This window comes from Toxotes jaculatrix, chromosome 16 (assembly GCF_017976425.1).
Source record: "Toxotes jaculatrix isolate fToxJac2 chromosome 16, fToxJac2.pri, whole genome shotgun sequence".
Taxonomy (NCBI): domain Eukaryota; kingdom Metazoa; phylum Chordata; class Actinopteri; family Toxotidae; genus Toxotes; species Toxotes jaculatrix.
This window is the reverse complement of record NC_054409.1, coordinates 6,695,023-6,720,978: the sequence shown is the minus strand read 5'-3', so window position 1 is coordinate 6,720,978 and position 25,956 is coordinate 6,695,023. Positions and strand designations below refer to the sequence as shown.

Sequence of the window (25,956 nt, the reverse complement as noted above, 5' to 3'; positions counted from 1 at the left end):
CTATGCAGGGTGAGGATGAAGCAAATGAAAGGAATTATTTTCAGTGTGTCCATTCTCTTCACTCTTCTGCCTTTTACTGTTTAGTTTGGTTGGATTTCCTTTTTTCATGTCCGGTGTTTGTCAGAACTGAGGCAAAGTGTCACCAGTGATTAACAAATAATCCAAATATTGGATTATTATTATTAGTGTTGTCTTCACAAAAGTCTCCAGTGGATTGTTGGTGTGTGTAATCCAAATCTAAACGGTGCACTTTCGATTCATTTCATTCTTATTATTTATACTTATGCTGTTAACTAATTAAGTGTCACTGCAGGATGAGCTGCTCCTGCTTCGACCTTCTGTTGAAATTCCTTTGTCACCTTGTTAAAATGTCAGGTGCTGGTTAAAATATGTGGCCTTGACTTACTTTGTTGAATTAAAAATGTTTTTTGTGTGTGTCTTTATATGCAAAGTTGGATCAGAAAGAGGAAACTTTATCATGAACCTCTTAACATTACCCCAGCTTAATCACGTTAATCATTCAGTAATTCACAGTGACGACAGTCAAAAAACAAGAAGCACAGGTCACCACAATAAACATAAAACACTCATTTCAGATTGCTAAATGTGCCCTTGGCTTTTATTAACAACCACATGATAAAACACCATCATATGACAGAGATCAAACTCAGTCATGACCTACTGCCTCCATTCATTCAGTAATAAAAAGATCCATATACAGTAACACTAGTATGACAGGTACAGTAACAGTCAGAACAGGTATATGTCAGTTTTGGCTTTGTTTAGCAGATATCCTAAATCAGATTATATAACTTCTTTGGGTTCACTGTAAACAACCAGTGAGGTGCACACACTCAAAAAAAAAACAACAACAACAACGTGTGATTTAACCTCCAAGGAGTTAAGAAAACAGGAAGAAAAGAATAAACAATTGTCATAATCAAAAGAAGATTATCTAAGACCTCTTTCCTGAGTCTCTGTCCCCCTCAGAAGTGAGGAGCAACTGAATTTACATTCTGCAAATTGACACTGAGACACTGCTGTTTATTTACAGCAAAGAAAACAAAAGAAAGAAAAGGAAAAAAAAATGGGGGGTATAATCCAGCTTTGACAGAGGTATGTTTAAGAGTTTACACCGTCCATCTGTAAGGACATTTTCTACAGCAGAGGAGAAAAAAATCACATTCACAACTTATTTTTAAATTAAGACACACTTTATAACATCTGACCACCTTGCATAGCCTGGCATAATAACGTCCCACCATTATTTACAATAAAACGTTAAAAGAAGATACCTAGACATGTTTAGCTTCAGCTCGCTGTCTTTAATGTGAGGGGGAAAACGTTCTGGGTTTGCATCTCAACGGACAGAAATAAACCAAATAAATGTGGCGATGTGATTTCATGTCGCTAATGGACAAATGAACTAGGATTAGGTTTTAATTTTAATAAAGCGCCGACACATCAAGTGCTCCGCAGACATCGGGCTAAAACTGTGAACGTCCAAAAGTGTCTTATTAAACCACATTACGTCTCCTCATCCAGAGCCTCAGCACTGGTGAGCAGGGACAGACTTGATTAAAAATGAGGCTGTGATTTAAAAAGTCCTGAGTTAAACAACATTATCAGTCACACAGTCACTGCATGACTTCAAACCCCATAACGGCGGTCGTCTTTTCGGTGAGCTTTTTTTTTTTTTTTGCATTTTAACAGAGTGTCTGTGGATACAGGAGGAAGTGGGGGCGGGTGGAGTCAAAGGTCACAAACTGGAGCCAAAAACACATTCCGTAGCGCTTCATTCAACTTTCTGCAGATCAGGCGCACACGCTGGTGGTAACTTTCTGAAACTAAATGAGGAGCTTATTTTAGCTCCTACAGTACTGAAATCCCTCAAAGAAGAAAGTTGACTCAAACTCCGACCAGGTTGTTGTGTTGTTTCTGTGCATAGCTCCTGATGTTGACCATTTCAGCAGCAACTCCACAGATAAAAATGAAGATGAAACCAAGCGCTCCTCGCACTTTCGCAAATATTTAAAACCCGTCTGGCTACAGTTTTGCTCCGTGGCCTCCCGCTCCTCAGATGTTTTCGGCCTCCCTCTGGGGAACCTCCCTGATGCTGTCCTGCGGTCCACCACGGGCCGGTGGGCGCCGCCGAATGCTCCGCCCAGACGAGATGAGGTCTGCGTAGCCACGGGAGTGAGAGAAAGCGTAGGCGGAGCGGCGGGAACGCTGGCCACGCTGGAAGGCTGGCGGCCGCTTCTTCTTCTCCTCCTCCTCCATCTCCATCTCGTACTTTTTCCTGTTTCTCTGGACCTGGTGGATGATGGGAAATAAGAATGGAAAATCAGAAAAGTGCTATTTTGTCTTTTTTTTTTTTCATTTTATTGGGAAACAGGAGGTACAAGAGTACTTCCATTCATGACTATTTCATTTCGAAAGTTATGTAATTTAACTGTTCAGTCATTTGATCTTGTCTTCTTTTTTTTTTTTTTTTTTAATCTAAATTTTGAGCATATAACATCTGGGAACTTTTAGTCCTCCCAGAGGTCTCACCTTGTCTCCTACAGAGGGCCAGATGGTTTTATGGAGGAACTGGATGCAGATGACGGGCAGCAGGCTGATGCCTACAGTCAGGATGATGGTTAACCACAGGTAAGGCTGACGCAGGGCATTTGATGCTACACCTACAAAGAGAAAATATAAACATGTTAGGAGAGTAGTGAAGAGGTTGAATTTTTTTTAAACAGTCATTTAACAGTCCTATTTATTTTACTGTATTATAAGAACTTTTCAATACTTGGACATAAGATTCTCCTTGTACTTGTACAGGAATCTTTCATACGACTGACACACGGAGCCAAAAAAAAAAAAAAAAATCAGTTGTAGGGGTAACTGACCCGTGAAGGTGAACGCTGAGGGGAAGATGACGTGAATCCCAGCACTGTGGATGTCAAACATGATGCCAAAGTAAATGGCTATGCTGCCCAAAACCGCAAAGCAGTTGACAAAGGTCCAGTAGGAGGTGTCCAGAGAGATCTGACAAATAAAGAGGTGAAGGTTAAAACTAATAAACTTCCATTCTTGAAAAAAAAAAAACCAAATCAGCACGCTGATGTTAGCACCCACGCACGTTCTCATCTAATAGCTCTTAATGTGCCTGAACACAGCTATGTGACCAACCTGCAGGTTGACGGTAAAAATCAGCGACGAGGCGGTGACGACGGCAAACGACTGGTAGTCAGAGGGGGCTTCTCCGTCCTGCCCCATGGTCTGCAGGAAGGCTCCATAGGGGATGAAGAAGATGATAAGCGAGACGAAGATGCCGTGGAACAAGCTGATGAAGAAGTTCCTGTAGTTGAACAGTGTCCCTTGCTGACCAGGCAGGTAGAGCTTTGGGAATTTCAGGCTCAGTTTGTCATTAACATCCTGCAGTGGGAGAGGAAGAGGAGGAGCAGAGTTCTGGATGAGTTTTATTTTTCCTCTTAAGGAGCATTAGATAATAGAACTGGTGGAACTGGTTTCCCAACCTGTCCTACAATGGCACACTTTGAAAAAGCAGAGTCACTATGATAGTCAGAGAAAAATTTAAATAAGGATATTTCTACAAAGCCTGTTTTTACCTGGTCAAGAAGTCCAACTAGTAGAACAGGTAAGCTGCTGTAACACAGATTGTAGAGAGTGATGAACCAGTCTTCATAGGCGACCTGCAGACAGGAGAACAGTCACTCAGTGTCTCCAGTAGTGAGTGTAAACTGAGGCATGCTGGGATTGGGCTACAACATCAGCTTGATAATGGCTCGACCCGGCAGACGACAGGGCATTGGGAACAAAAATGAGCATCAGGTGAAAACATCTGTCACAGTGGAAGACGGCTGATGAAGCATCTGTGACGACTCACAACGCTCTGACGAAAAGAGCAAAGTTCAACAATGTTCTGTCACACTGAACCACAGAACACTCTTCCACGTAACACTCCATTCTTTTCTCGAAAACTATTAAGAGAAACCCTAACTGAAGACCTGTTTTTACTTGGCTTTCAACCATTTCAGCCACTGGAACAGTTTCATAATCCACAACAAGTGAGCAAACAATCGTCTCTGTTGATGGAGACCAAGGGGAAGCAAGTGGATTTTGATCTTCTAAAGATTATTTTGCCAAACTACTTCTCGCCTGTCGATGCTGTTGATCTGATCTGATGAAAAATGGAGAGATCATTTGTGTGATCACTAATTTATGAAGAGACATGTACATACTGGATAGGGCTTGTGTGTCAAACACACTTGATCAGGACATGTCTCAGAGGAGTGTTTACACCCTCGACCATAAGCTTCTGACCTGTGAGGAGTATCCGCTGAAGAACGAGTACCAGAAATGGACCAGAGTGAAGGCGAAGTTCTTGAAGAAGAAGAAGCGCAGGAATTTGCACATACGAATGTAGGACCAGCGTCCGTGCACCAGCAGGAGGCGCTGCAGGTAACGGAACTGAGCGAAGGCGTAGTCGCTGGACATGACGGCCTGCATTCCCTCCTGACCACTGATCCCCACACCGATGTCTGCAGCTGAAAGGACAGAGGACGAGGAATTAGAGTAGATTCACTGGAACATGTTGCACACAGACCAAAATTTGTCCTTTAACAAAGCGAAGTCCATTCACGTCCTTACTCTTGATCATGTTTACGTCGTTGGCTCCGTCTCCAATGGACAATGTCACTGCCTTCTTGTACTTCTTCACCAAACTCACCACGTTGGCCTTCTGCTTCGGCGTGACACGACAGCAGATGACTGCTTCACACTCGCAGGCCATGTCCACAAAGTCAATCTATAAAGACAAAAAAAAAACATTTTATCACATTTGTTATTATGTAAACCATCATGAGAAGCATCATCCTTTGAACATCTGGCATACATCTGAATTTATTTAGCTGTACCTGTCTCATCTCTTTCTCCCAGTCGTTCATCGGCTGTCCGTCCTGAGGGCTGCTGGGAGGCGGTCGCTTTCCTAGACGACGAAGACGCAAACGACGGCGTTTCTTCTTCTTTTCATACAGAATCTCATTCTTAAAAAATAAAAAAAAAACAACAACAAAAAAAAAAATCAGTTCAGTCCAGTCCACCATGTTGGCTTGCATGTTGCATTTCTGAATCATTGATCTCTTGAGTGGAACTCACCAGCCATCCTCCAGTGATGATGAGAGCGTTTTTGCCCGGCTCGGGGAAGAAAGGTTCTGCGGGTTTCTTTTTGCCACGATGGAAATTTGAGGGTTCGTTTCTCCTGTTGCCCTGACGAAGCCTTAGCTTTTCACTAAAGACAGAAACAGAGAAAATGTTACAATACAATAATACGGAGATGACAAACCTGTCTCCAAACTACAAACTTCTCTCTTACATAAAACCAGTTGATTTTTTTTTTTTTTTTTTTTAATCATCACACTGTTTCAGACTGTGACCTTCTAACCAACTCACTTGACGTCTTCTCCGTAGTGGATCTGCATGTCGTCTGTCAGAAGTGAACAGGAGTATCCAATGTTTTCTGCCGTTTCTGGGGGGAAAAGGTTAAAAAGTAGAAAGGAGAAAAAACATGGAACAGGTTCTTTTAATCATATTTGCACTGTTCAATTCAGTATCATACATTATTTCTAAAACAAAAAAAAACATGAAAAAAAACAAAAAAAACAGGCAGATTCATTCATAAATCCAGCACCATACTCTAACCATCTGTATATTTTCAGTGAGACATGTAGCTATGTTGATCCTTGTTGTCTTACTGGCACATAGACCAGATAGACTCTTCACTGCAGTCTGATGTGATGGTACCTTTCTTATCTCCTGTCAGAACCCAGATCTTGATATCAGCCTTGGCCAGTTTGGCGATGGTCTCCGGTACTCCATCCTGCAGCTTGTCCTCAATGGCCGTTGCCCCAATCAGCTGAACAGAGGGACACCATTGCTTAGATATGACTGAGGCAGCATTGTTTACTAAACCCTACAAGTGTTTCTATGCAATTTTTGTTTTTATAATTTCTCCTTTAATCAATGTACATTTTCATGGTTCAGGTTGTGCACCTCTACACATTCCTGTTTCCCTCCTGAATCCTGTACCTCAATGCCTCAACGCTTAAGTTTCCTGATGGAAACTAAACTTTTTCTTGAGCATAAAAGTTCACTCCTGATGAATCTGTCAAACTAAAGTTTGCTTGTTTTCCACTCACCATCAGGTTGTTCTCAATTTGCTCATATACATGGTCGAGGGCAGCATCTCGGTCAGCCGAGGACACCTGGGCTTCTTTGTGTTTCCTGGACCAGGCTTCATACTCTGTGGCGCTGATGTCTTTATAACACAAGCACAGCGTCCGCAAGGTCTCATTGGCAAAAATCTGTAACACAAAACACAAGCATCGTTCACTCCCACAGAAACGAGAGAAAAACAGCGAGTGTGCTGTACACTTGATTTCAGCGCTTCGTTTCCACATCATGCTGTGTACAGCAGTGACATACACTGGTGCAAATGAGAATAAAGGTGAACTCACATCCAGAGCAGACTGGGTAGTGTCCTTGTATCTGGAGTTGGGGGCGAGACGCTCATAGATGACTGTGTCTGCTCCTTTACAATAGAGACGGATATGTCCATCGGGAAACTTCACTGAAAGACAGAGAAGACAAGTTGTAAATTTGTGTGAACAGAGGAATAAGACATACCATGTAACACCTGTTAGCAGAACACATTCAGTTTGAGTTTTAGCCTTATATTGCAACATTAATCTTCTAACCATTAACTTCATACTGTATTTGTTGTATGCTTTTTTTAAAATAAAATCATCTTTGTGAGCTTTCACATGAATTTGCTCGAACTTTACTCTGAATTCAAGTGTGTAGTCAAGCTACATCAACAGAAGTGCATATATGTATGTATGTATGTATGTATGTATGTATGTATGTATGTGTATGTGTATGTGTGTGTGTGTGTGTGTGTGTGTGTGTGTGTGTGTGTGTGTGTGTGTGTGTACTCTTACAGATGATGGACATGCGCTTGCGGTCAGAGTTGAAGTCGAGCAGCGCCAGCATTTCATACGTTGTCTCCTGCTCCATCTCGCTGATGGTGATAGTGTCCTGGGTGCGAGACAGGAATACGTAGCCGAAGTTCCTGGCTGCCGTCACCAGGGCGCCCTCGTCAGGAGACGCCGCCTGGTACACCAGCTCACCTGAGAGAAAGATGTAATATGAAGAGGTCGCGTCCAGTGTAACACCTGCTGTTCTTTTTAAAAAGTTATTTGACTCAGTGACAGCATGAGAAGTATTGTTTGATGGCATTGCATGTTAGGGTTGACTGACAGGTGCAGCAGCCTATGAGAGTCTGCTATGGTGGTTGCAGCTTACTCATCCCACTTTATTGAGTAATGACTGTAGGATTACCGTCTTTGTGCTCCACCATGACCGTGTGGCAGAGTGAGAGCAGTTTGAAGAACTCCGTCGCATCTTTGTCCTTCTTGGATCGGACAACGGCGACCAGGGAATGATCCATGAACTGGAACTTTCTGTCAGCGTAGCGGTTCCAGCTCCAGTCCACCGGCTGATGGGAAACAGAAAGTGTTTTGGAAACGATCAATATCTGAAAGATTGCTCTGTTCAGCAATATAAAATTTTCACGTCACATATCAATTGTCTTATTTTGAAAATTCTTAAGTGCGTGTATTTGATATTTTACCCTTCCTCTGTCCAGCGTCACTCCTTCAGCAGTGGTCGGGGAACCTGTGGAGAGGAGAGCAAGAACTTGACAAAAGTGCAGGTCGACAGCAGAGTGCAGTGATGCATTAGTGTAAAAAAACACTGCGAACACATACACATGGATACTGGTGAAAAAGGAAGTAGAATTCAAAGAGTTCTCAACATTACTGAGTACACGGTTATCTGGCAGGTTACTTCTCATAACTTCTCTATTAAATCATGTGTTAATATACTATTTGGTTTTATTATTACATTTTTTGTGCTTTTCTTTTTTCTTCCCTGTAAAGCACTTTGTAACTGTGTGACAGACTGTAAGCCATTTGCAGTACCTACAGTCGCTACACATCTTGGTACTGTGTCGTCAGTTGTCTGTTTGTTCTGCTCTTATCTAAAGTACTTCTTCCTGCAACAGTGATCACGTTTCCCCAAAGGGATCATTAACAGCTCATTCTTCATCTCTCTGATAACACAGTGCTGTCAGGGGATACAGGCAGAGTAAATACAAACCCTCAATCCATGTGTATAACATCGATTTCCTGTAAAAATCCTGAATATTCAGCTACATTGTTGATGTATTTGATACCAATGAGACAGCTGCACTTACAATAACAGGGCAGTAGGGGTCACTCTCACTTTCAGATCTCTACAATTACCCTTACTGCTCTTTTACATGTATCTTTCCCCGTCTTCACTCACAGGTTTAATACTTTAATTCACAAGAGCAAGGTACTGATGTCAACATAGTCAAAGGCTCAATACCTCTGAGCAAGGCACTAATATTGCCAGGGTTAGAGTCTCGGTTCGCTCTCCCTCACCTCTGTGAAAACCTATTTATTTACCCATTTAATGTCAAACAGTAGTACAAAAGCTTGTTCAGTAAAGTTTGATGGCACGTATGTCAGAGTGAAATGACACTGCTCAGTACCGTAGCTGCGTCCGGCAATGGTGCACTTCTTGAACTGCATGATGTTCTGCGTCAGAGTCCCCGTCTTGTCGGAGAAGATGTACTGGATCTGACCGAGCTGCTCGTTCAGGGTGGTGGTTCGAGCCTGCACAGGGTCAAGAATCAATTTAATGAAAGGTGTTTTCAAAACGATGCACTGCCGATATGTTGATGGTAAAGTAACACTCAGTGTAAAGTCCTAAAGTATAAAGTGTCATGAAAACACATCATACTATTTAGCAATTGACGTAAAAATTCATCTGTAATATCTGCAATAATATGTTAATACGTTGCAGTGTGTAACATTACTGTCCACAAATTGTGCAAAAATAAAACTATTTATGGTTCAGGAAGATTATTTTCTTCACTTTTCCAAAACCTTTGCTCTAGTATTTCTACACAAAAAGCAAAAATAAAAGCCGTAGTGATGTACCTTAGCTGGAGTGTCTTTCTCTGAGAAATACATCTGCAGGTCCCAGTTGATGAACTTACTCTGGCCCAGACGAATCACCTCCACACTGAACACAAAGCAGACAAACCAGAGGTGAAACACTGACAAGTCATTCTATCACTTCTTGGAGGCAGAGCTGCTCTTTAACTATATTTATGTAGGATAACAAGAGCATGTGGGTGAAGTTTTACTGACCTAACATATAGTGAAATGGGCACCATGGTGTTGAGGACGATGATGTATCCCCAGAAGCTGAGGAAGCCTCTGTAGGAGGCGTCCTGGTTTTTGCCGTCGTACAAATACCAGGCCTTAGAGCCGATTTCCTCGTACCAGAAGGTGTGACCGATGGCCAGGCCCGCCGCCACCAGGATCAGCAGCACAAAGATCTACAGGGAAACACAGACTCACTGAGTGACTCATAAAAATACCCAGGAATATCATTTAATAACAAAACCATAAAATGAAATACTGACAGTGATGAGTGTCCAGCGACCAGGACTTAAACTTACTGTGTAAACCATGTAGTTCATCAGCTCGTCAATTTTGGTTCGCTTGAACCTCGTCTTCCCGCCATTCCTCATGATTTTGGTGTCGGCACCTTCAGCAACAAGCAACATTCAGCAACATTATGAATGCTATCCATGAGACATCATTATTTTTTGCTGATCAGCAATATTCGAAATGATCAATGACACTAAATGATACCACCGAATTTAATTTAATGGCTGCAGCAGCGTTCACACCTGCGAAGATGACGAGCCCGTGACACTCCTCCGTGTTTCTGACCTTGCAGCCTCGGAGCAGCATGTTGTCCAGGTCCAGAGGGTAGCGCTCCCCCTGCCACAGCATCGTCCCCACGAACTTGTCCAGGCGGTTGTTTGGCTCCTCGCACTCAATCAGAGCTATGAGAGAGACAAGGAGACGTGACAAGGTCCAAAAGTAGAAACTGTTAATGACAAAACGGTTCCTCCTCTGGGAAGCGTGAATTAAATCAGTCGATTTCATGACTCAGTTGTTGTGATATTTTGCTCAGGATCATTTTTAATTCTGGATATTTTGCTTCTTGCTACAGTGATTCATTGAAAACAGTCCTATCACAAAAACTTGGCCTGGAAACAAATTTAAAAATGAAACATCAAGAAAGTTACACACACACACCAGTATTTTTGAGAATCCCTTGCATAACACACGTTGCATAATGCAAATATAAACACACTTTATCTTTATCCTTATCTTCAACAGCTGAGGTTATCGGAATGAGCATGCGATTATTTATTAATTCACTGGCACGTCAACAAAAGTTTTTGTATTGTAATGTGTTTGTTGTAATTTCTTCTGTTTCACGCCCATTATCACGTTCTTCATTTACCGTTACGAGGACTATGACTTATGATCATGGTTTATGTTTTAATTTCAAAATTCTTTAATTAGTCAGTGTTCTGACTAATTAAAGCTATTTGAGGTTATGAAACCTAGCTTGTAGTTTTGAAATATAAATTCATGAGGCTGTGAAAATCTGCGCTATGTGCAGAAGTGTTTACCATCAAACTGAGCCAGCTGATGCTCCTCCTGCAGCCTCTCATCGGTCACTCTAAGTCCCATCTTAAACTTCAGGTTGGTCTCTCTGTGAGAGAAAAGCAAACACAAAGAACTGAATCTCAGCTCCTGAGGAACCACAGCTAAGCAGAGATGGATTCAAGTTCATAAAGTTTGGATTTCAAAGGATTTATTGATCTGATTTATTGAGGCCTCCTGTCTGGACAGATTGAAGAGGAATGAGATTTTATGTATATGAATTCACAATTAATTTAGCCCAATTCCTTACATTCAGGCTGCATATCACATAGCAAATAAAGGAGAAATCCATGTCTGAGCTTCAGTGAAGTGGCCTTTCACTGTAAAATGGTCCCATTAGAGACACCTGCGCAGGTCTGTTTGTTTTATTTAAAGGCGTTTCTCAGTCGCAGAATGTACTGTACAATTCACATGGACAAGTTTGGCAGAGGCTGTTTAACTATTGGCAAAAGCTCTTTACACATTTACCCTCCTCTTATCAGTGAGTAATGTGTTGACTGAACGCTTAAGAAAACGACAGGTCAAACAAAAAGTTCATGGAGCAAAGAACTCAATGTTAGTCCATTACTCAATTTGAATATAGCAATCCATGTAGGTATTACAGTCCAAAACTAAGTGTGCACAACACTGAATTATGAGCCAAATTAAGTTTTTTTTTTCCTCTTTAGGTGGTAAGACTTTAAATTAAAAGGTGACGACTCTTACCCATCCAGTTCGGCAGTTTCTACATAACACAGGCTGTTTGGGTTGGAGCTGGATAACAGCAGGATGTCAGCCTGAAGACAATAAAAAAATAAACATATTAATACAGTGAAATTCAACAACAAGCATTCTGGTTTGTTTAACACTCCAATATGACAAAACATCTGCTTCTGGTGTCTGCACCACTTCTCAAACTCCGTCCCTGGATGCTCAGTAACTATGAATAGGATTTTAGATCATTTTAGATCTTGTCAAATCTTCACAGAACAGAAACTGTTCATAAAAGTCACAACTGATCTCTTTCAGCTTTAATTCAACTGGATCTTGGCGCAGCCTTTGTTAAGATCGTTTACGGGAGTGGTTCTGTCCCCTGACTCTTCACTTGTGTGGCTCAGGATCTTTTGGTCACAATCCCATTTCAGCCATCTGTGCATGTCAGCCACTCTGTCAGGTAATGGCACAGTCACACAGCCCCCCCAAAAAAAAAAAAAAAAAGTATGCAAGCTCAATCATCATACCGGAATAAAGTCGTTTTTCTTCAGACGAACCACGTCTCCGACCTGAATGTTCATCCACTTTGACTCCTGAAACCTGAAGCGGAGAGGACTGATCAGTTTTGTTTTTTTTGGTCATCACCAAAGAATAGACAATCTGGCAGCTGACATTTTAAAAAAAAAAATACATTCAGGCATTGTTTTATTTTGAAGATGGTAGTTATCTTGATTTATAAATCAAAGCTGATATAAAATTCATTTTGTTCTAACCTGCCGTCAAGCAGGACCTCAGACTTCCTGTTGTTGATTTCCTTGTCCATCCTGTGCCGTGCCTGGAGGAAAAGAAATTTAAAAAGAGGATCAGTCACATCAAATAAAAATTTAAATAACCTTCCAAATTCCAATTTGTAAAGCAGACCTTCCAAATAAAGAGCATGCGGAAAAAGATATATATTTTCATTATTTATTCAACAAAAGCAATTTATCTCTCAAAAAACTGAAGATCTGCTTTGTGCAAAAGTATGTGAACCCTTTCAGTTAGTAGCTTGTGCACCCCCTTTTTGCAGCCATTACTTCAACCAAACGTCTTCTGTAACCAATAACCAGTGTATCACATCTGCTTAATGAGGATTTTTGCCCTCTCCTCCTTGCAGAATTAAGCCAGTTGAGACAGGCTGGAGGGACATCTGGCATCTTGTGTGAATCTTCTTTCTCTTACGCCATTCCTTGGTCATTTTGCTGGAATGCTGTGGATCGTTGTCTTGTTGCATAATCCATCTCTGTCCCAGCTTCAACTCCCTGACCGATGGCAGGAGATTATGGTCAAGAATTTGTTGATAGGCCTGGGAACTCATGGTTCCCTGGATAATATGGAGTCGTCCAGGTCCAGAGGCAGAAAAGCAGGCTCAGGCCTTCACATTTCCACCACCATGCTTCACTGTTGGGAGGAGTTTCTTTTCTTGATATGCAGTGTTGACTTTTCTCCAATCTTGGCGCCTGCGATTGTGGCCAAATAATTCAGTTTTGGACTCATGTGTCCAGAGAATGGACTTCCAGAAGGCCTCTGGTTTGTCTAGCAAAGTGTAAACAGGCAACTTTGTTCTTTCTTGAGAGCAGAGGCTTCCTTCTCGCAACTCTCCCATGAATGCTTTGTCTGTTCATTTTTCACCTGATTGTAGACACATGTACATTTATCCCAGATGCTGCCAGAGAGGTCTGTAACTCTCTAGAGGTGATGTGTGGGTTGGCCTTTACCTGATTTATTATTTTTCTGCTGCTTCTTGGTGAAAGTTTTGATGGCCGTCCGCTTCTGGGCAGAATTTAGGTGATGCTGAGTGCCCTCCATTTGTATATTATTTGTCTTACAGATGATTTTCCTCTCAGCATTGTTGATCTGTATGCTTTACACCTTGGCAAGACATTGCTTTGTTTGGTGTCCTCTCTCTTTTAATCAGTGCTGCTCAAAACTTTTCCAAAGGATGTCTCATTTGATTGGTCTGCTTAATTGATTACTTGATTACTCACATGTGTTTCACCTGTGTCTATTACCGACTTGATTTCACCAATGCAGCTGGGGTTTACTTACTTTTGCACATATTCTGATTCCATGTTTCACCTAGTCTGCTGGCTACTGATAGTACATGGAATTGATCTACATAAATCTGACATTTCATATATAAAAACTGGTGATGATAAAAGATGAAAATCATTGTAAAACAACAGCAAAACCTAAACTACTGAAGGGGTTCAAAAACTTTCAGGCAGCACTGTATGCTGATATGAGTATATATGACGTACAATGTATTCTAGCTTGAATAATAGTCAAACTTATACCGGTGTTTTCTCATTGTTATACTGAACGTGTCAATAAAACCACTTGGTAGCTCTCGTCTCACAACAGATAAAACAGTATTTGCGCGTGTGTGTTTGTGTGTCTGTGTGTCAAAAGAGGATGTCTCACCAGGTCGTCCACCAGGTCTTTAATGGCAGTAATTCCCAGCACCACAACCAAAGGAATTAGTGTGGTATACCAAGGCAGAGTGGAAATATCTGGAATGATCTGAGAGGAAAAACACAAACAAGTGAAGGTTTTTATTGGTACCAGTATGAATGCAAATCAGAAGACAGGTGGTCTTTTTTTTACCTGTAAGATGAGCAGAGCCAGGAAGTAGAGGTTGGCAGCTCTCTTGAACTGCTCGTACAGGTTCAGGGGGAGGAATGTGAGGACGTTATACTTGTAAGTCTTAATGCCGTTGCCCTGCAGAGGAGAAACACACACAACAGATGAGCACAAAGTTATTATTTTGTTCTGTGCTGCTGAACTGAAGAAAGTGTGCATCATAAAAGGACACCAACAATATTACGTCTGTCTGTCTCACAGAGTACGATTTTATAACAGAAAGCCTGCATTACAGACTGGTGTGCAGTTTGAAAGACGCAGGTGCTCACAGAAAGATTTGTTGTACTGTGGGAAATGTAGGAGCTAATGTTTTTTAACCCTTGACACACACTAACGTGTGAAAGTCTGAATATCTTATCCAACATCATGGAAGTGAAACGATATGGATATGGAATCAATCATTGGTCCACTTGTCATGGTGTCAGGTCTGAGGCGGTGCTGTGTTTCAGCAGAGGGTAACCCCCTGAAGACAAGTACAGAAGTAGACAGAAGTATGAGGACAGGAGTCTGGGTTTAAGTTATTGCTTTTACCGATCTTTCTTCTCTACAGCTAAAGGACTATCATGAATAACTTGTTTCCATCTTAGCGATCAGTGTTGGTTGAGTGTGCAGGCAGTGGCCCAGTTTGTGGAGACGCCAGTAATGAGACAGAGCTGCATTTCATTACAGATAACCATCTGTACCGTGACCAGGTCTGGCCTGGCTTTACCTTGCAGGTCAAACAAAGACATTCACCACCTTTTTACCTTCTCTTGCTTAATGTTCATCCAGGACTCTAATGTACAGGATATTCATGTTAAAGCTGTTCGAAACATGTTCTGGTTTCAGTCCCACTTCCTCTCACTGTGTCTAATGTGTCTATTAGTGGGATACGGGTCGGCTTAGCTGGATGATCAGGTTTCAGCCTCCGCAAAGACGACACAAAGCTTCAGAAACAACAAACACTTATCTATTCACCAGCTGAGTCACACCAGCGAGTTGAGCTGTCAGCAGGACTTTTAAATTATTATTTTCCATAATGTAGGGTAGACCAACTTAATAAAAATGAGAAGCCAAAAATTGACATAAACTACAGAGAAGAAATCATCTCATTTTGTTTGTGTATGAAAAGTTCCTGTCATTTCTTCACATGCTCCTCGTCTCGTCTTTAATCTACATTTTCATTCAAATTTAAGCAGCATTGAACACAACAGAATAAACAGCTCGTAGCATATTTAAACATGACCTTTCAACAGCTCAGGGAGCCCTGATGGAGTCAGGAATGACTCAGCACAAACAGAGAGGTGAAATCAGATGGAAACTATTCCATGAACACAGAACACTTCCTCGTTGATGTTGTTCACCGCTTCTTCTATTTCACATTCTTTGGAAATTTTGTTAAATATTGTACGTTGTCTTGAGTAAAATCCCTGAAAAGCACGTATGAGGTCAATCAATCCTTACGGATGTCCTGTCCCTATTGCTAACAAGTTAGTACCTTTTATATGATTTAAAGTGAGACTATGTAGCATTTGAATAAAGACATAGCAATTGTCAATACACTCTGGCTACTTAATGACCATTAGCTTATGGTGGCTTGCTTTTTTTTTGCATGAATCTCTGGGCTTGAGACAGGATCAGGTTTAAAAAAAAATTTAATTCTTAGCACATTGTATGAATGTGCTGAGAAGCCATGTGCAGGCAAGCAAACTCTCTAATGTCCCATGTATAGTCTCTGCATAAACTACTGCTGCATTTTCCAAATCATCCTTCAGGCTTTAGGTGGATTTCCATTGGTTAGTTAACTTCTGTGAAAATCTTGAAACTCTGGTGACAGATAATCACAGTGAACAACAGAGCAGTTATTTGACCAAATATGCATTATCATGTGATGAATTAAGTGAAAGTAAAGGATGGTCTTTCTAGCTGACACATTGAAAATGGCTGTTAGAAATTCTAATGTTCAGTGGTTGAGGGTCAAACTGCAACTTGTGTGTTTGTGTTGCAGGATATAACTTATCAGTATGACTGTGAACCACTGAACATCAAGTTCCAGAGCTCTGCAGGTCGATTGTTTTAGAAATGAACTGAAACCAAAGGCTGTCTGGAAGGAATAAAATCAATCTAACGACTGTTGGATGAAAAAAAATAGTCAACATGATGATGAACTGCCCATGGGCTAAAACATGCCAAACACATACTTGTTCTGCTCTTTGTTCAAGCTGTGTCAGGCATGCTCAGCTCTATATGTTCAGGGTTTGGTTGGACCAACAAGGAGAAGCGATAAAGACACCCTCGGAAAAGCAGTTTTATGTAAACAGTTGAACTTACAGAGTATCTGCTCTTCTTGATGCACAGGAAGACTTTTTTCTGAAACTCTGGCAGGTGGTGGTAAGGTCGATCATTGGCTTTCACTTTCCATCCCATCTCTGAAACAAAAAAAAAAAAAAGATGGTTTCCTTAACATAAATGTAATAAGAAAACTACAAAATTCTATTAAATGACTAATGAAAAAGATTTCCCAAAATATAGTTAATTAAAAAAAAAAAAGAAAAAAAAAGTCAACTTTAGTGACTCACCGCTGGGTTTAACTTCTACTGGAGGCTGCGGGGCTCCTGGTGGTTCTTCTGCTTCTCCATCAGAGCTTGCTCCTAATTCGTCATCGGTCTCATCGTCACTGTATGGCATGACCTCATCGTCAGGCCCCATGGAACCCTGGGAGTCTACACGCCGCCGACTCATCTTAGCACCTCAGGTATGTCTGAAAAAGACAAAGAGTTGCAGCTGATCTGTAATATAAAATAATTCACAAGACGTTTGGTATGCGCATTCATGTGACCCTGAGTTTGATTCATAATAACTTTGGATCCCCTGACCTTTTATTGTCTAACGCCATATTCAGAAAGCTTCACTGTTTTCCCCATTTGTACATTTAACTGCCTCAAGACGATGAAGACACAAAAGAAAAAATGCGCTTCAAGAAAGAGGGAATGGGTTGTAGCCACAAGGAGACTATAACCTTCATTGAAAGCGTTTTTAGGCTATTTAGAACAAGTATAAACATGTTTGCCTTTAAAAGTGGTCGGGAAACACATCAGAACACCGAGTTAAACTGCAGCATACTGAGGAAAGACAAATGAGTGAAGAAACTAACCCCAATGCTGACACTATAAAGAGAAAGAGTGAACAAAAGTAGACAAATAAAAACAGTTTTATCAAGTGCAACACGCTTTACAAATGACACACCGTGACTTTGTACTTTTAGGAAAAATGTTTACTGCGAGATCTGTCTGCCGAGCAGGAGCACCATGCAAATGAATGAGGAAAGAAGCTGATTCATTGGAGATATGACAGAGCAGGTGTGCTCGGGTGTGCAACAGGTTAAACTGTTTTACAGCATCTAAAGTTACAGAGGAAACTCATGTCTTAGAAAATGAACATCCACCCAGATGTACTGTGTACAGCCATTGATAGTGAACAGAAACAGAGCAAAGAGCTGTGACAGTAAGCCAGGCAAGTACCAGGAAAACCTCCTGAACCTGTAACATGATGCGTGTGTGATGACGTTGCGTTGTGTGTCTGTGTGTTAAAGTGTCATGTAAATGCGTATACACGTGTGACTCTGAGAAATGTCACCACACCTTTCTGATTACTGTCACCTTCTACTCAGGACACGTTACAGTTCTGTGTGTTTAACAAGCTTTGTTGTGTTTTTGAGCAGCAACACGACACCGGCCCCGTCAGTGTGAACAGGAAACCCGGGGACCTGTTCCAGACTGAAAAACTGAGAGGAACCCAGTTAATGCTGCTACATTTGTGATGCAGAACCCTCATTAACGTGCGAACCTTCGATCAGGTTTCACCAAGCATTTGATTCTGGGATGGTATGACTGGAAGAGCAGGGTGAACCTCTAACACCTGACTGTCAAGATTTTTTTATGATTGAATCATCACTCATAACAAAATGTGCTATTAGCACAGGCTCTTTATCTAAGGTTATATATAGAATACGTACGTTCTTATGACAGACACATAAACAAGAACAACAAATCTCATGAAAAGACCAAAACCAACAACAAATGTGTCCTACTAAGCATTGTGTCTACATCCAAGGCCTGATATATCTTACTCCTCTGAGCCATAGAGCTCCACTGGTGTTGAAAACCATTAAAAACACATCAGTGAGCCATGCTGTTGGACTGGGTGACATGTTCCTTTACAAATACACCATCCTGCCAACCGGCTTGAAGCTGGGTGTTACAGACAGGATAAGGGAGCAGAATAAAAAAAATCTGTGTGATACAAAGAAGAATACTTTTGTCATTTTAGATTTGATTTGATCATTGTTGGAAAAAGAAATGGAAACTTTCATTTAATGGCTTACAAATCTCCACAGATCTTCAGGAAACCAGGAGCAGGACTTCTATATATGTACGACTGAATTTAGTGGCTGTTTCACAGATATACAATGTCAGACTGTAAGATGATCATTTTTGATCCTGTCTCCCTACTGACTAATGACGTAATAAACCCACTGTCTCATGGGAAAGCCCTGCAACATCCGCCTAACTGTTCCTGTTTAGTGGGTGCCAAGTTGAGGTTGGCACTTCCCAACTGCTTAATGTTTAATGATGCGGAGGAGTCCATTAGCACAGCCGATAAGGTTCACTGGTTCTGTTTCCAAGAACAAACACACCTAAACAGGGCCAGACCGGGATCACAGTGGGACTCCAGTTTGTGAAATGGAAGAGTTAAATGAACAGAACAGTAGTCCAGCTTTGGAGTTTATATTAACTACATATTTTTAGTTTCATCCCTGCATAGTTTCCAGTTTTCTTAGTTGTCACTAAATCATGTATACGCTGTAATAAGCTACTTAGCACTTTCATGAGGTCATTGCATTGTATTTGCATCCTGCCTAACATCAGCCGGTTTCAGACCTTTATGTGTTTGACACTCTCTTACTCTCTGTGCTCTTATATACAGTAATTCAATACAGATGAATTCCCACTAAAGCTGTTCTCATTTACATGTATATATTTCTGTTGTCAGACAACGGAACAAATATAAAACAGTGACTGAACTGCAACTCATTAACATACATGTTGACTGGTCCTCAACACTGTTTTAAAGCAAACTCCCTATTTAAAGAAACTGTGGTTTGACTGAATGAGCTCTGGCCGGCCACACAAGTCTGCACTTGAAAACCGAGTGAGGAGAACAAAGAGTTTTGTGGAATCTCAGAGGAGGGCAAGAATGAGAGAAAGACGGAAAATGGGAGTGAAGAGTAAATAAGAGGATGCTTCAACTCTCAGAAGGTATTTTAAATGTACAGCCACATTTCCTGTGTGTTTCTGGTTTTGATACTCATATCTTGATGCCAGTATGAACTCTCTTTACAGGACACTAGAACCATTAGTCCTTTCCCATAAAAAGAACCTATCCAAACTTTACAATGACTAATTGTTGCCTAGAGGACTCTAGTGTCATCTCAATATCTTCATCTATCATCTGCATCAGAGGATAAGTGTAAATTCAAAGTGTGTGAGGTTTTTTTTTTATTTTAGCTGAACTGTCGTCATTAGACAGACAAATATATCACAACAAAAGAATATACAATCTCAACTGAAGCCCTGCGTCATGCCTGCATTCATCCACGCACTGTTTTAGAAACCTGTCATCACTGAAGGTATGCACGCCTTTACAAATAAAGTTTTCCTGAAGAACGAAAACTTCACTTCACTGCAACTGAGTTGTCTTCATGTTACACTGTGTAAAAGCCTGGGACATGTCCCGATACATGCTCTAAATATTATCTAATTTTTTTTTTTTTCTCACACCAAATATTAAATTAACTCATTAAGTCAACTCAAAGATCTGACTGGCTCAAGATATTAGAGATGACTGAAGTTTTGTGTGTGTTCATCAGCCCGTCAGTGGTCGTCGACTGATTACTGTTACCAAAAACAACTAGCAGCTGCTTAACATTAAAAGCTTTCCTCCTGCAACACACTGGGGAGGCTTTTATTGTGCTTACATTTAGATTTTGGAAAGTCAACTATTATTGATCTTTCCAGATTCTCAAGAGTGAGAATTCATTGATTTTCTTGGTATTACATTATAATTAATAGAATATTTTTGGGTTTTGGATCATTGGACGGACAAATCAAGACATTTAATGATGTCTCCCTGTGCTCGCGGATACAGTTTTCTGAGAAAATAATCAGCAGATTAAATCAATAATTAAAATAATCATTTGTTACGTATTCATTTATGTAATTATTCATACAAGTTAATACGAACATTTAGCCTTTTTTTCTGCATATTCAGAGAGACTAGCAACAAGACAGCTGAAATGACCAAACTCCACGCCCAACACCAGCCGGGGGGCGTAGAGCTACTATGGATGGGGGAGTTGAAGGGGGGGTGAGGGGGAGCACACATGACCAGAGGGGGAGAATGTGAAATCTGATTCATGTGGGAACAATAAACAAACAGGGGTTCTCTGATGCTGGCAGGCTACCAAGATTCAGGTTATTCAGACAGCAAACTGACAGGAGTGAAAGAAAAACACAAGATGTTTGTCAAGCATACAGTTAAACTTCAGCTTGCCTCCTTTTGTTTCTATTTTTCCTGGTATTGTTAATCGAGATGCAAAAGTGTGAAGAGCCTCTGAATCCGGAAGCGTTTTTCCCCCTGATTCTGTGTTCCCACTTCAAACTTCCTTAAACGATATCCTCAGTGTTACTGATCACAGACACACAGCCACAGCTGCCATGAAGAAGGAAACCAGTATGAGAAGCAAATCAGAGAAGGTCCAGGTTTTAAACGCTTGTGGTGCAACAACACGTGATGCAGCAGCTGCTACATTTAAACCCAGAGTACAAAAGTGAATGGATTTAAAGCAAAGCTTCAACACGATTCACTTTCTGTTGGACAGTTAAGGGACAAGACTGAGATCACTGTAATATCCACCCTATAAATATGGAAATAAAGCCAGCGGACAGTTGGCTTAGCACAAAGACAGCTAACCTACCTGACAACCAGCAGGTGTAAAACTAAACGTTTCCAGCTTCTAAAGGGAGCGATGAAAGAAAAAGTTTGAGAGCCACTGCTATAAACAATAAAGAGTGAGGAAAGAGCAGAGAGCACCTGAGCAGAGAGCCCTGAGAGGAAATATTAGAAGGCAAATCAGTTTTGGAAATAACAAAAAAAAAAAAAAAAAAAACAGGAAAGAAAATTAAGTAATTAGTGTGTAAACAAATTTGTGCAACCCATCCTGTGAGCCTGAAAACAACCTCATTAAAAAACACAAATTCATCTGTTTCCCCCCTGAGATCACTTGCTGCCCCGCCCCAAAAAAAAAAAACAAAAAAAAACAACCAATCACAGGTTCAGCAGCAGGGCCGCAAGGATCGCCCATCTCGGAGAACAAGTTTTGGTGTCTGGTCCGTGGCGTTGCTCTGGCAACAACAAAGCAGCAGGTAGGGAGAGGGAGGGATTCATGCAGTGGGACAGAGGAGGACATACCTGAGCGACGACAGTGAAACCTGAGAGGGAGTAGGAGGTTCAGCTCTCACTCAGACAGCCGGGGAGAGGAGGCGGCGTCAGGAAAAACTAAACACAACGAAAGGAGAGACTCTCGTTTCTGTTTCCTCCGGCGACCAAAGCACTGAAAACACTGTGTGGATCTGAAGACTGTAATGTTGTCAAGCAACAAAGGGCCATTTTAATTATTGTTGTTATTAAGATGGTCATTGCTGGCATTGTGGCTTTCACTGATTTTTTTTTTTTTTTAATTAACATTTTTCGGGATGAGTTCCTGATGTGACAGAAGTGTGGGTTGCAGGGAAGGGGAATGCTGAGTATTCGTGTCTGTGACTGAGCGTCCTGTCCAGGCGGGAACAGATACTATCAGTCAGATTAAGCCAGGGTTTCTGCAGCACCTGAGGGGAAACTGTTTGAGCTGATGAGTGGAAAACAAAAAGAACAGTGTCTGCCTGTCCTCCGCTGGATTGCTACTTAATACGGTGACTGTGACTAGAGCAGCACAAACCATGAGTATCCACCACTCTCCTCTTTTATTAATGTTTTATTAATCCCACCTTCTTAACCCAGCCTACAGGGTCAACCTGTGCCCTGCAGAGCTGGGCAGTTAAACAGCATCCTCTTTCATTCCCTCTCTGCATCGTTAAATGCTGACAAAAGTCTCACATGTAGATGTACTGTATGTATGATTGTATTCACCCTGTCCAAATGAACGATATTACATTTACAATTTGAAATCTTAATGCAATTGTACAATTATACAATTTAATTTCAGTCCTCAATATTAATAGACTGATTTGGGATTAAAATACAACACACCAGATGTGTGTAAACAAAGATTATTTTCTTACTTTTCAGTTTGCCTTATTTTTAAAAGGCTAAACTTGCAAACTATCTATTAAATGCCAAAAATATAATTTGCCATGCTTTTAACAGAGAAAAAAAAAGCAGCAGCAGGTACACACCCTGGAGACACTGAATAAACTGTCTGACACTGAGAAAGTGAATAATAAATAAATAATCATTTTATCAAAATCCTTAATTAACTGCATGTTGAAAAGGTAATCAATTAATCCACTAATGGTTTGAGAACTGGTAAATATTAGAAGCGTGTGCACGTGTGTGCGTGTGTCTTAATGAAGGTTAATGAGTCAAGTCTTTTCTTCAGTATTATACTCACAGCTGGAGCCCAGACAATGAATCCACGAACAGACAGACACACAGACAGACAGACAGCCAACAGAGACACCAGCTGCTACTGCAACATGTGATCCCACACTGCCACAGCCCCCTGAGCAAGGCACTAGTACGACCAGAGTCAGAGGTTCAGGGATGATAAGGATGTACTAAAGCCATAGTCCTTGAGCTCAGCAGAAATCATATGACACCGTTTACAAAGTGTCATGCCTTCCTCCAACAAGACGCACATACACTAACACTGTCCCCTATGTAGTCAAATCTTATTTGACTCCTAGTTTGCTTATGTTGTGTATATATTAGTGATGACTACAGCCTTTACATGGCTCAAGCCTCAGGTCTTGTAGAATTCACTGACTGCTAGTGATGCTATGGATCCATTATTAGATCAAAATTGAACACCATCACCTTAACAGGGCGTCCTCACTGACCTACCCATGTAGCATAGCATGTAACAATATTTGCAGATAGACGCTGCATGTCATCCTCCTTAGTATCTCCCTGTGTATCTTGTCTGTCAACCATGGCTCGAGGGACCTATAGTGGGACCTAGGGCAAAAATTTGCTGCTGATCCCCCTGAGATTGATTCAGGGAGCCTATACAAGAGGAGGCCACATGATAAGGTCATGAATGTCATGAGATGAATTAAGAAGAAACTGCGATCCTTTAAAAACAGGCAAAATAAAGAAACAAATTAAACTAAATAAAGTAGATAGAAGTTATAACAATATTTTTTTATGACAGAAATCAACATGTGAAACAACACAAACTAACACGGCGAAGGAAGTGCCAATCCCAAAGTGACAAACAAACAGGTCACCCATATGGAAAATTTCCTTAAGATTTAAAACAGCTGCCATGACTTTTTCACCTCAGCTAAACCTTCAGTCCATTTTCCTCTCAAGTCACTATACAAATTCTCCGTCATTGCTTTTAAGGTCAACAATTTCCATAAGAAGACAAACATTTCCATAATCAAAGGACACAGACCTGTTTTGTCTTCCGAAGAAAAGCTTCATTGCTTGTTTATGGAAAAACATGGTATTTCCAAGTCTAATAAAACTCTCTTACTTTACAAGCAGTCATTTCCCTACAGATCCCAGGCAGGGACATGGAGGAAATATATTTTAGATTGGAGTAAAAAAAAAAAATCTACATTTGCAACTATTTTGCAAATATGAATTGTTTATTAATAATCAAACTTAACTTAAACTTAACTTAACAGGACACCACAGATACTTTAGGCTCCAAATGTTACAATTGGTGCTAAATGTATATGACAGTGCTTACGAACCAATATGGCTTGTGACACTTTGAAACCAAGCAATGTGTACTGGTCATTAAAAAAAATTATATATATAAAAAAAAAAAAAGACCATAGGAAAGCCTGTAAAAACAAAAATGTTCTGTGTAGTAAAACATATTTTTCCTGCTTTTATAGCCTGTTAATCATCTTATGACACACTAAAAAAGATGACTGACCCTCAGTTTGTTCTTTTTTTTTTTTTTTTTTTTAATATAGCCAGATAAAATTATAGTGTGAGGATGAAGTACGGATCTAGACAAGGTGTGTAGTTTGTTGTGCAAAATGTAAATATGTAACAACATACATGATTATGCAATGGAAAGATTCAGCCACACACTACAACCCTGTAACTGTAGGGCTGGGTACTAGTACTAGCTGTTTCACAGCTGTAGACCTACATCACTACTTTTTCAGTGTCATGTAGTTTCAAGTTCATTTGGCACACCTAGTAAAATAATGCAGTCTAATACAACAGTCCTGCAATAAAGTCAGCCTTCATGATGGTTATTATGTTCTTATTTAAAATGTCTTAGAGGAGTGTTTCCTAAAAAACAATTTGCTGCTGTTGGATTTCACTGACTGAGAGGTGTTTCTAATATTTAGTTTTAGCCTCGCTGATCTAAATGTGATGGACAAACTATAAGAAACTTTTCCAGACTTGTACTTTGTAAAACCGTGTATTTTATCAAATGTTATTTTCACCTTCTGTAAGTCCTTCTAGTATTTCTGTTAACCCTCAACTGTGACTTTATAGAGACCATTTCTTAGATGTGGCATAAAGTCATGGGAGTTTTATACCCTTTAAGGAATCTGATAGGATTTAATTGTCAAACCTGAAAATACTATGGAAAAAAGAAGTCCAGGACTGAGCCAGAGCCCTAACAATGAGGAACGTAAAATTACCTGCAACTCCAACAAAAATGTGTAAAGAGACTGTTCTGAAGTTGTTTTATTCCTTAGAGCGAATAAAACAAGATTCTAGAAGAAGTAAAAACACACACATACACATCCACAAACACCACAGTCTCAGCTCTAGTCTCTGTACAGGAAAGGTGAGTTGAGCAGCAGCACCAGCAGCAGCCGCCCAGGTGAAACACTGATCCTGTTCTTGGTGTTTTTAAACACTTCTAAAACACCCAAATACTCAGACAAAACTCTCAAACACACACTGGTACATTTCTACACTGAACAGGACTTACCCGGTTTCCTTCGCAGATTGATATAAAAAGATGAATCCTTATTATCAGTCGGTATCCGGGACTTTAGTCACCGCACCATGTTTTCCTCTTCTTCCTGCTTGTAGTGAGCTCCGGCGGCTCCCCGCCCTTCTTCCCCCGCTGCCTCACCTGCTCTGTGCCGCTCAAACCTGCCGGACCGGTCCGACCCCTCCAAAGCCTCAAACAACAATAAGTAGCTCGTTAAAAACAACGCGTGGCATTCAGGTGAGGCTGCAGTTGCGGAAGCGGGCGCGGAGGTGTTCTGGTCACGTGATGTACAGGTAAAGGTATGTAATTGAATTCTTAATTAAACCAGGTGATCGTTTGCAGGGGGCAATTCTACTGTGCTTTTTACTTGCATGTCACATACACAATTAAAAATCAGTTTTTCAACAAAACTGGTGTGAATCATGGAACTGTAATGACAAGATGGAAAACAGAAACAAGGAAATATTAAACGCAAAAACAAAACGGAAAAACAATGTGTTTTTTACAATCAAATCAACAATAAGCAAAAATAATAAAGAGTAGGCAGCTGCAGTGCAGTGAGATAAATGAACCAATATAAGTTATTATGGGCTGAGTGACACCTCATTTCAAACTATAATCTTGTGATTGTCTTTCTGTGCTGCTGTTGTGGAT

General features: G+C 40.7%; 1 protein-coding gene across 2 annotated transcripts; it reads right to left on the bottom strand.

Annotated features, from left to right (window-relative positions):
• Positions 1-595: 595 nt before the first annotated feature.
• atp8b1 (ATPase phospholipid transporting 8B1) lies at positions 596-25,476 on the bottom strand. 2 transcript variants are annotated; one of them, XM_041058560.1, is made up of 31 exons: positions 25,297-25,476; positions 21,576-21,662; positions 16,625-16,806; positions 16,377-16,474; positions 14,031-14,144; positions 13,848-13,946; positions 12,158-12,219; positions 11,912-11,984; positions 11,397-11,467; positions 10,658-10,740; positions 9,860-10,018; positions 9,626-9,714; positions 9,312-9,502; positions 9,099-9,183; positions 8,648-8,771; positions 7,703-7,746; positions 7,411-7,567; positions 7,011-7,199; positions 6,528-6,640; positions 6,210-6,374; positions 5,815-5,926; positions 5,464-5,539; positions 5,170-5,302; positions 4,929-5,057; positions 4,663-4,819; positions 4,336-4,559; positions 3,621-3,704; positions 3,181-3,426; positions 2,898-3,036; positions 2,554-2,684; positions 596-2,313 (listed from the first exon to the last, which is right to left on the bottom strand). In XM_041058560.1, exons 3-31 carry the CDS (start codon positions 16,785-16,787, stop codon positions 2,077-2,079), a joined length of 3,747 nt encoding a protein of 1,248 aa, XP_040914494.1. In that variant the 5' UTR covers positions 16,788-16,806; positions 21,576-21,662; positions 25,297-25,476; the 3' UTR covers positions 596-2,076. The 2 variants fall into 2 exon arrangements, with proteins under 2 accessions (XP_040914494.1, XP_040914493.1); XM_041058559.1 differs by lacking the exon at positions 21,576-21,662.
• Positions 25,477-25,956: the final 480 nt, after the last annotated feature.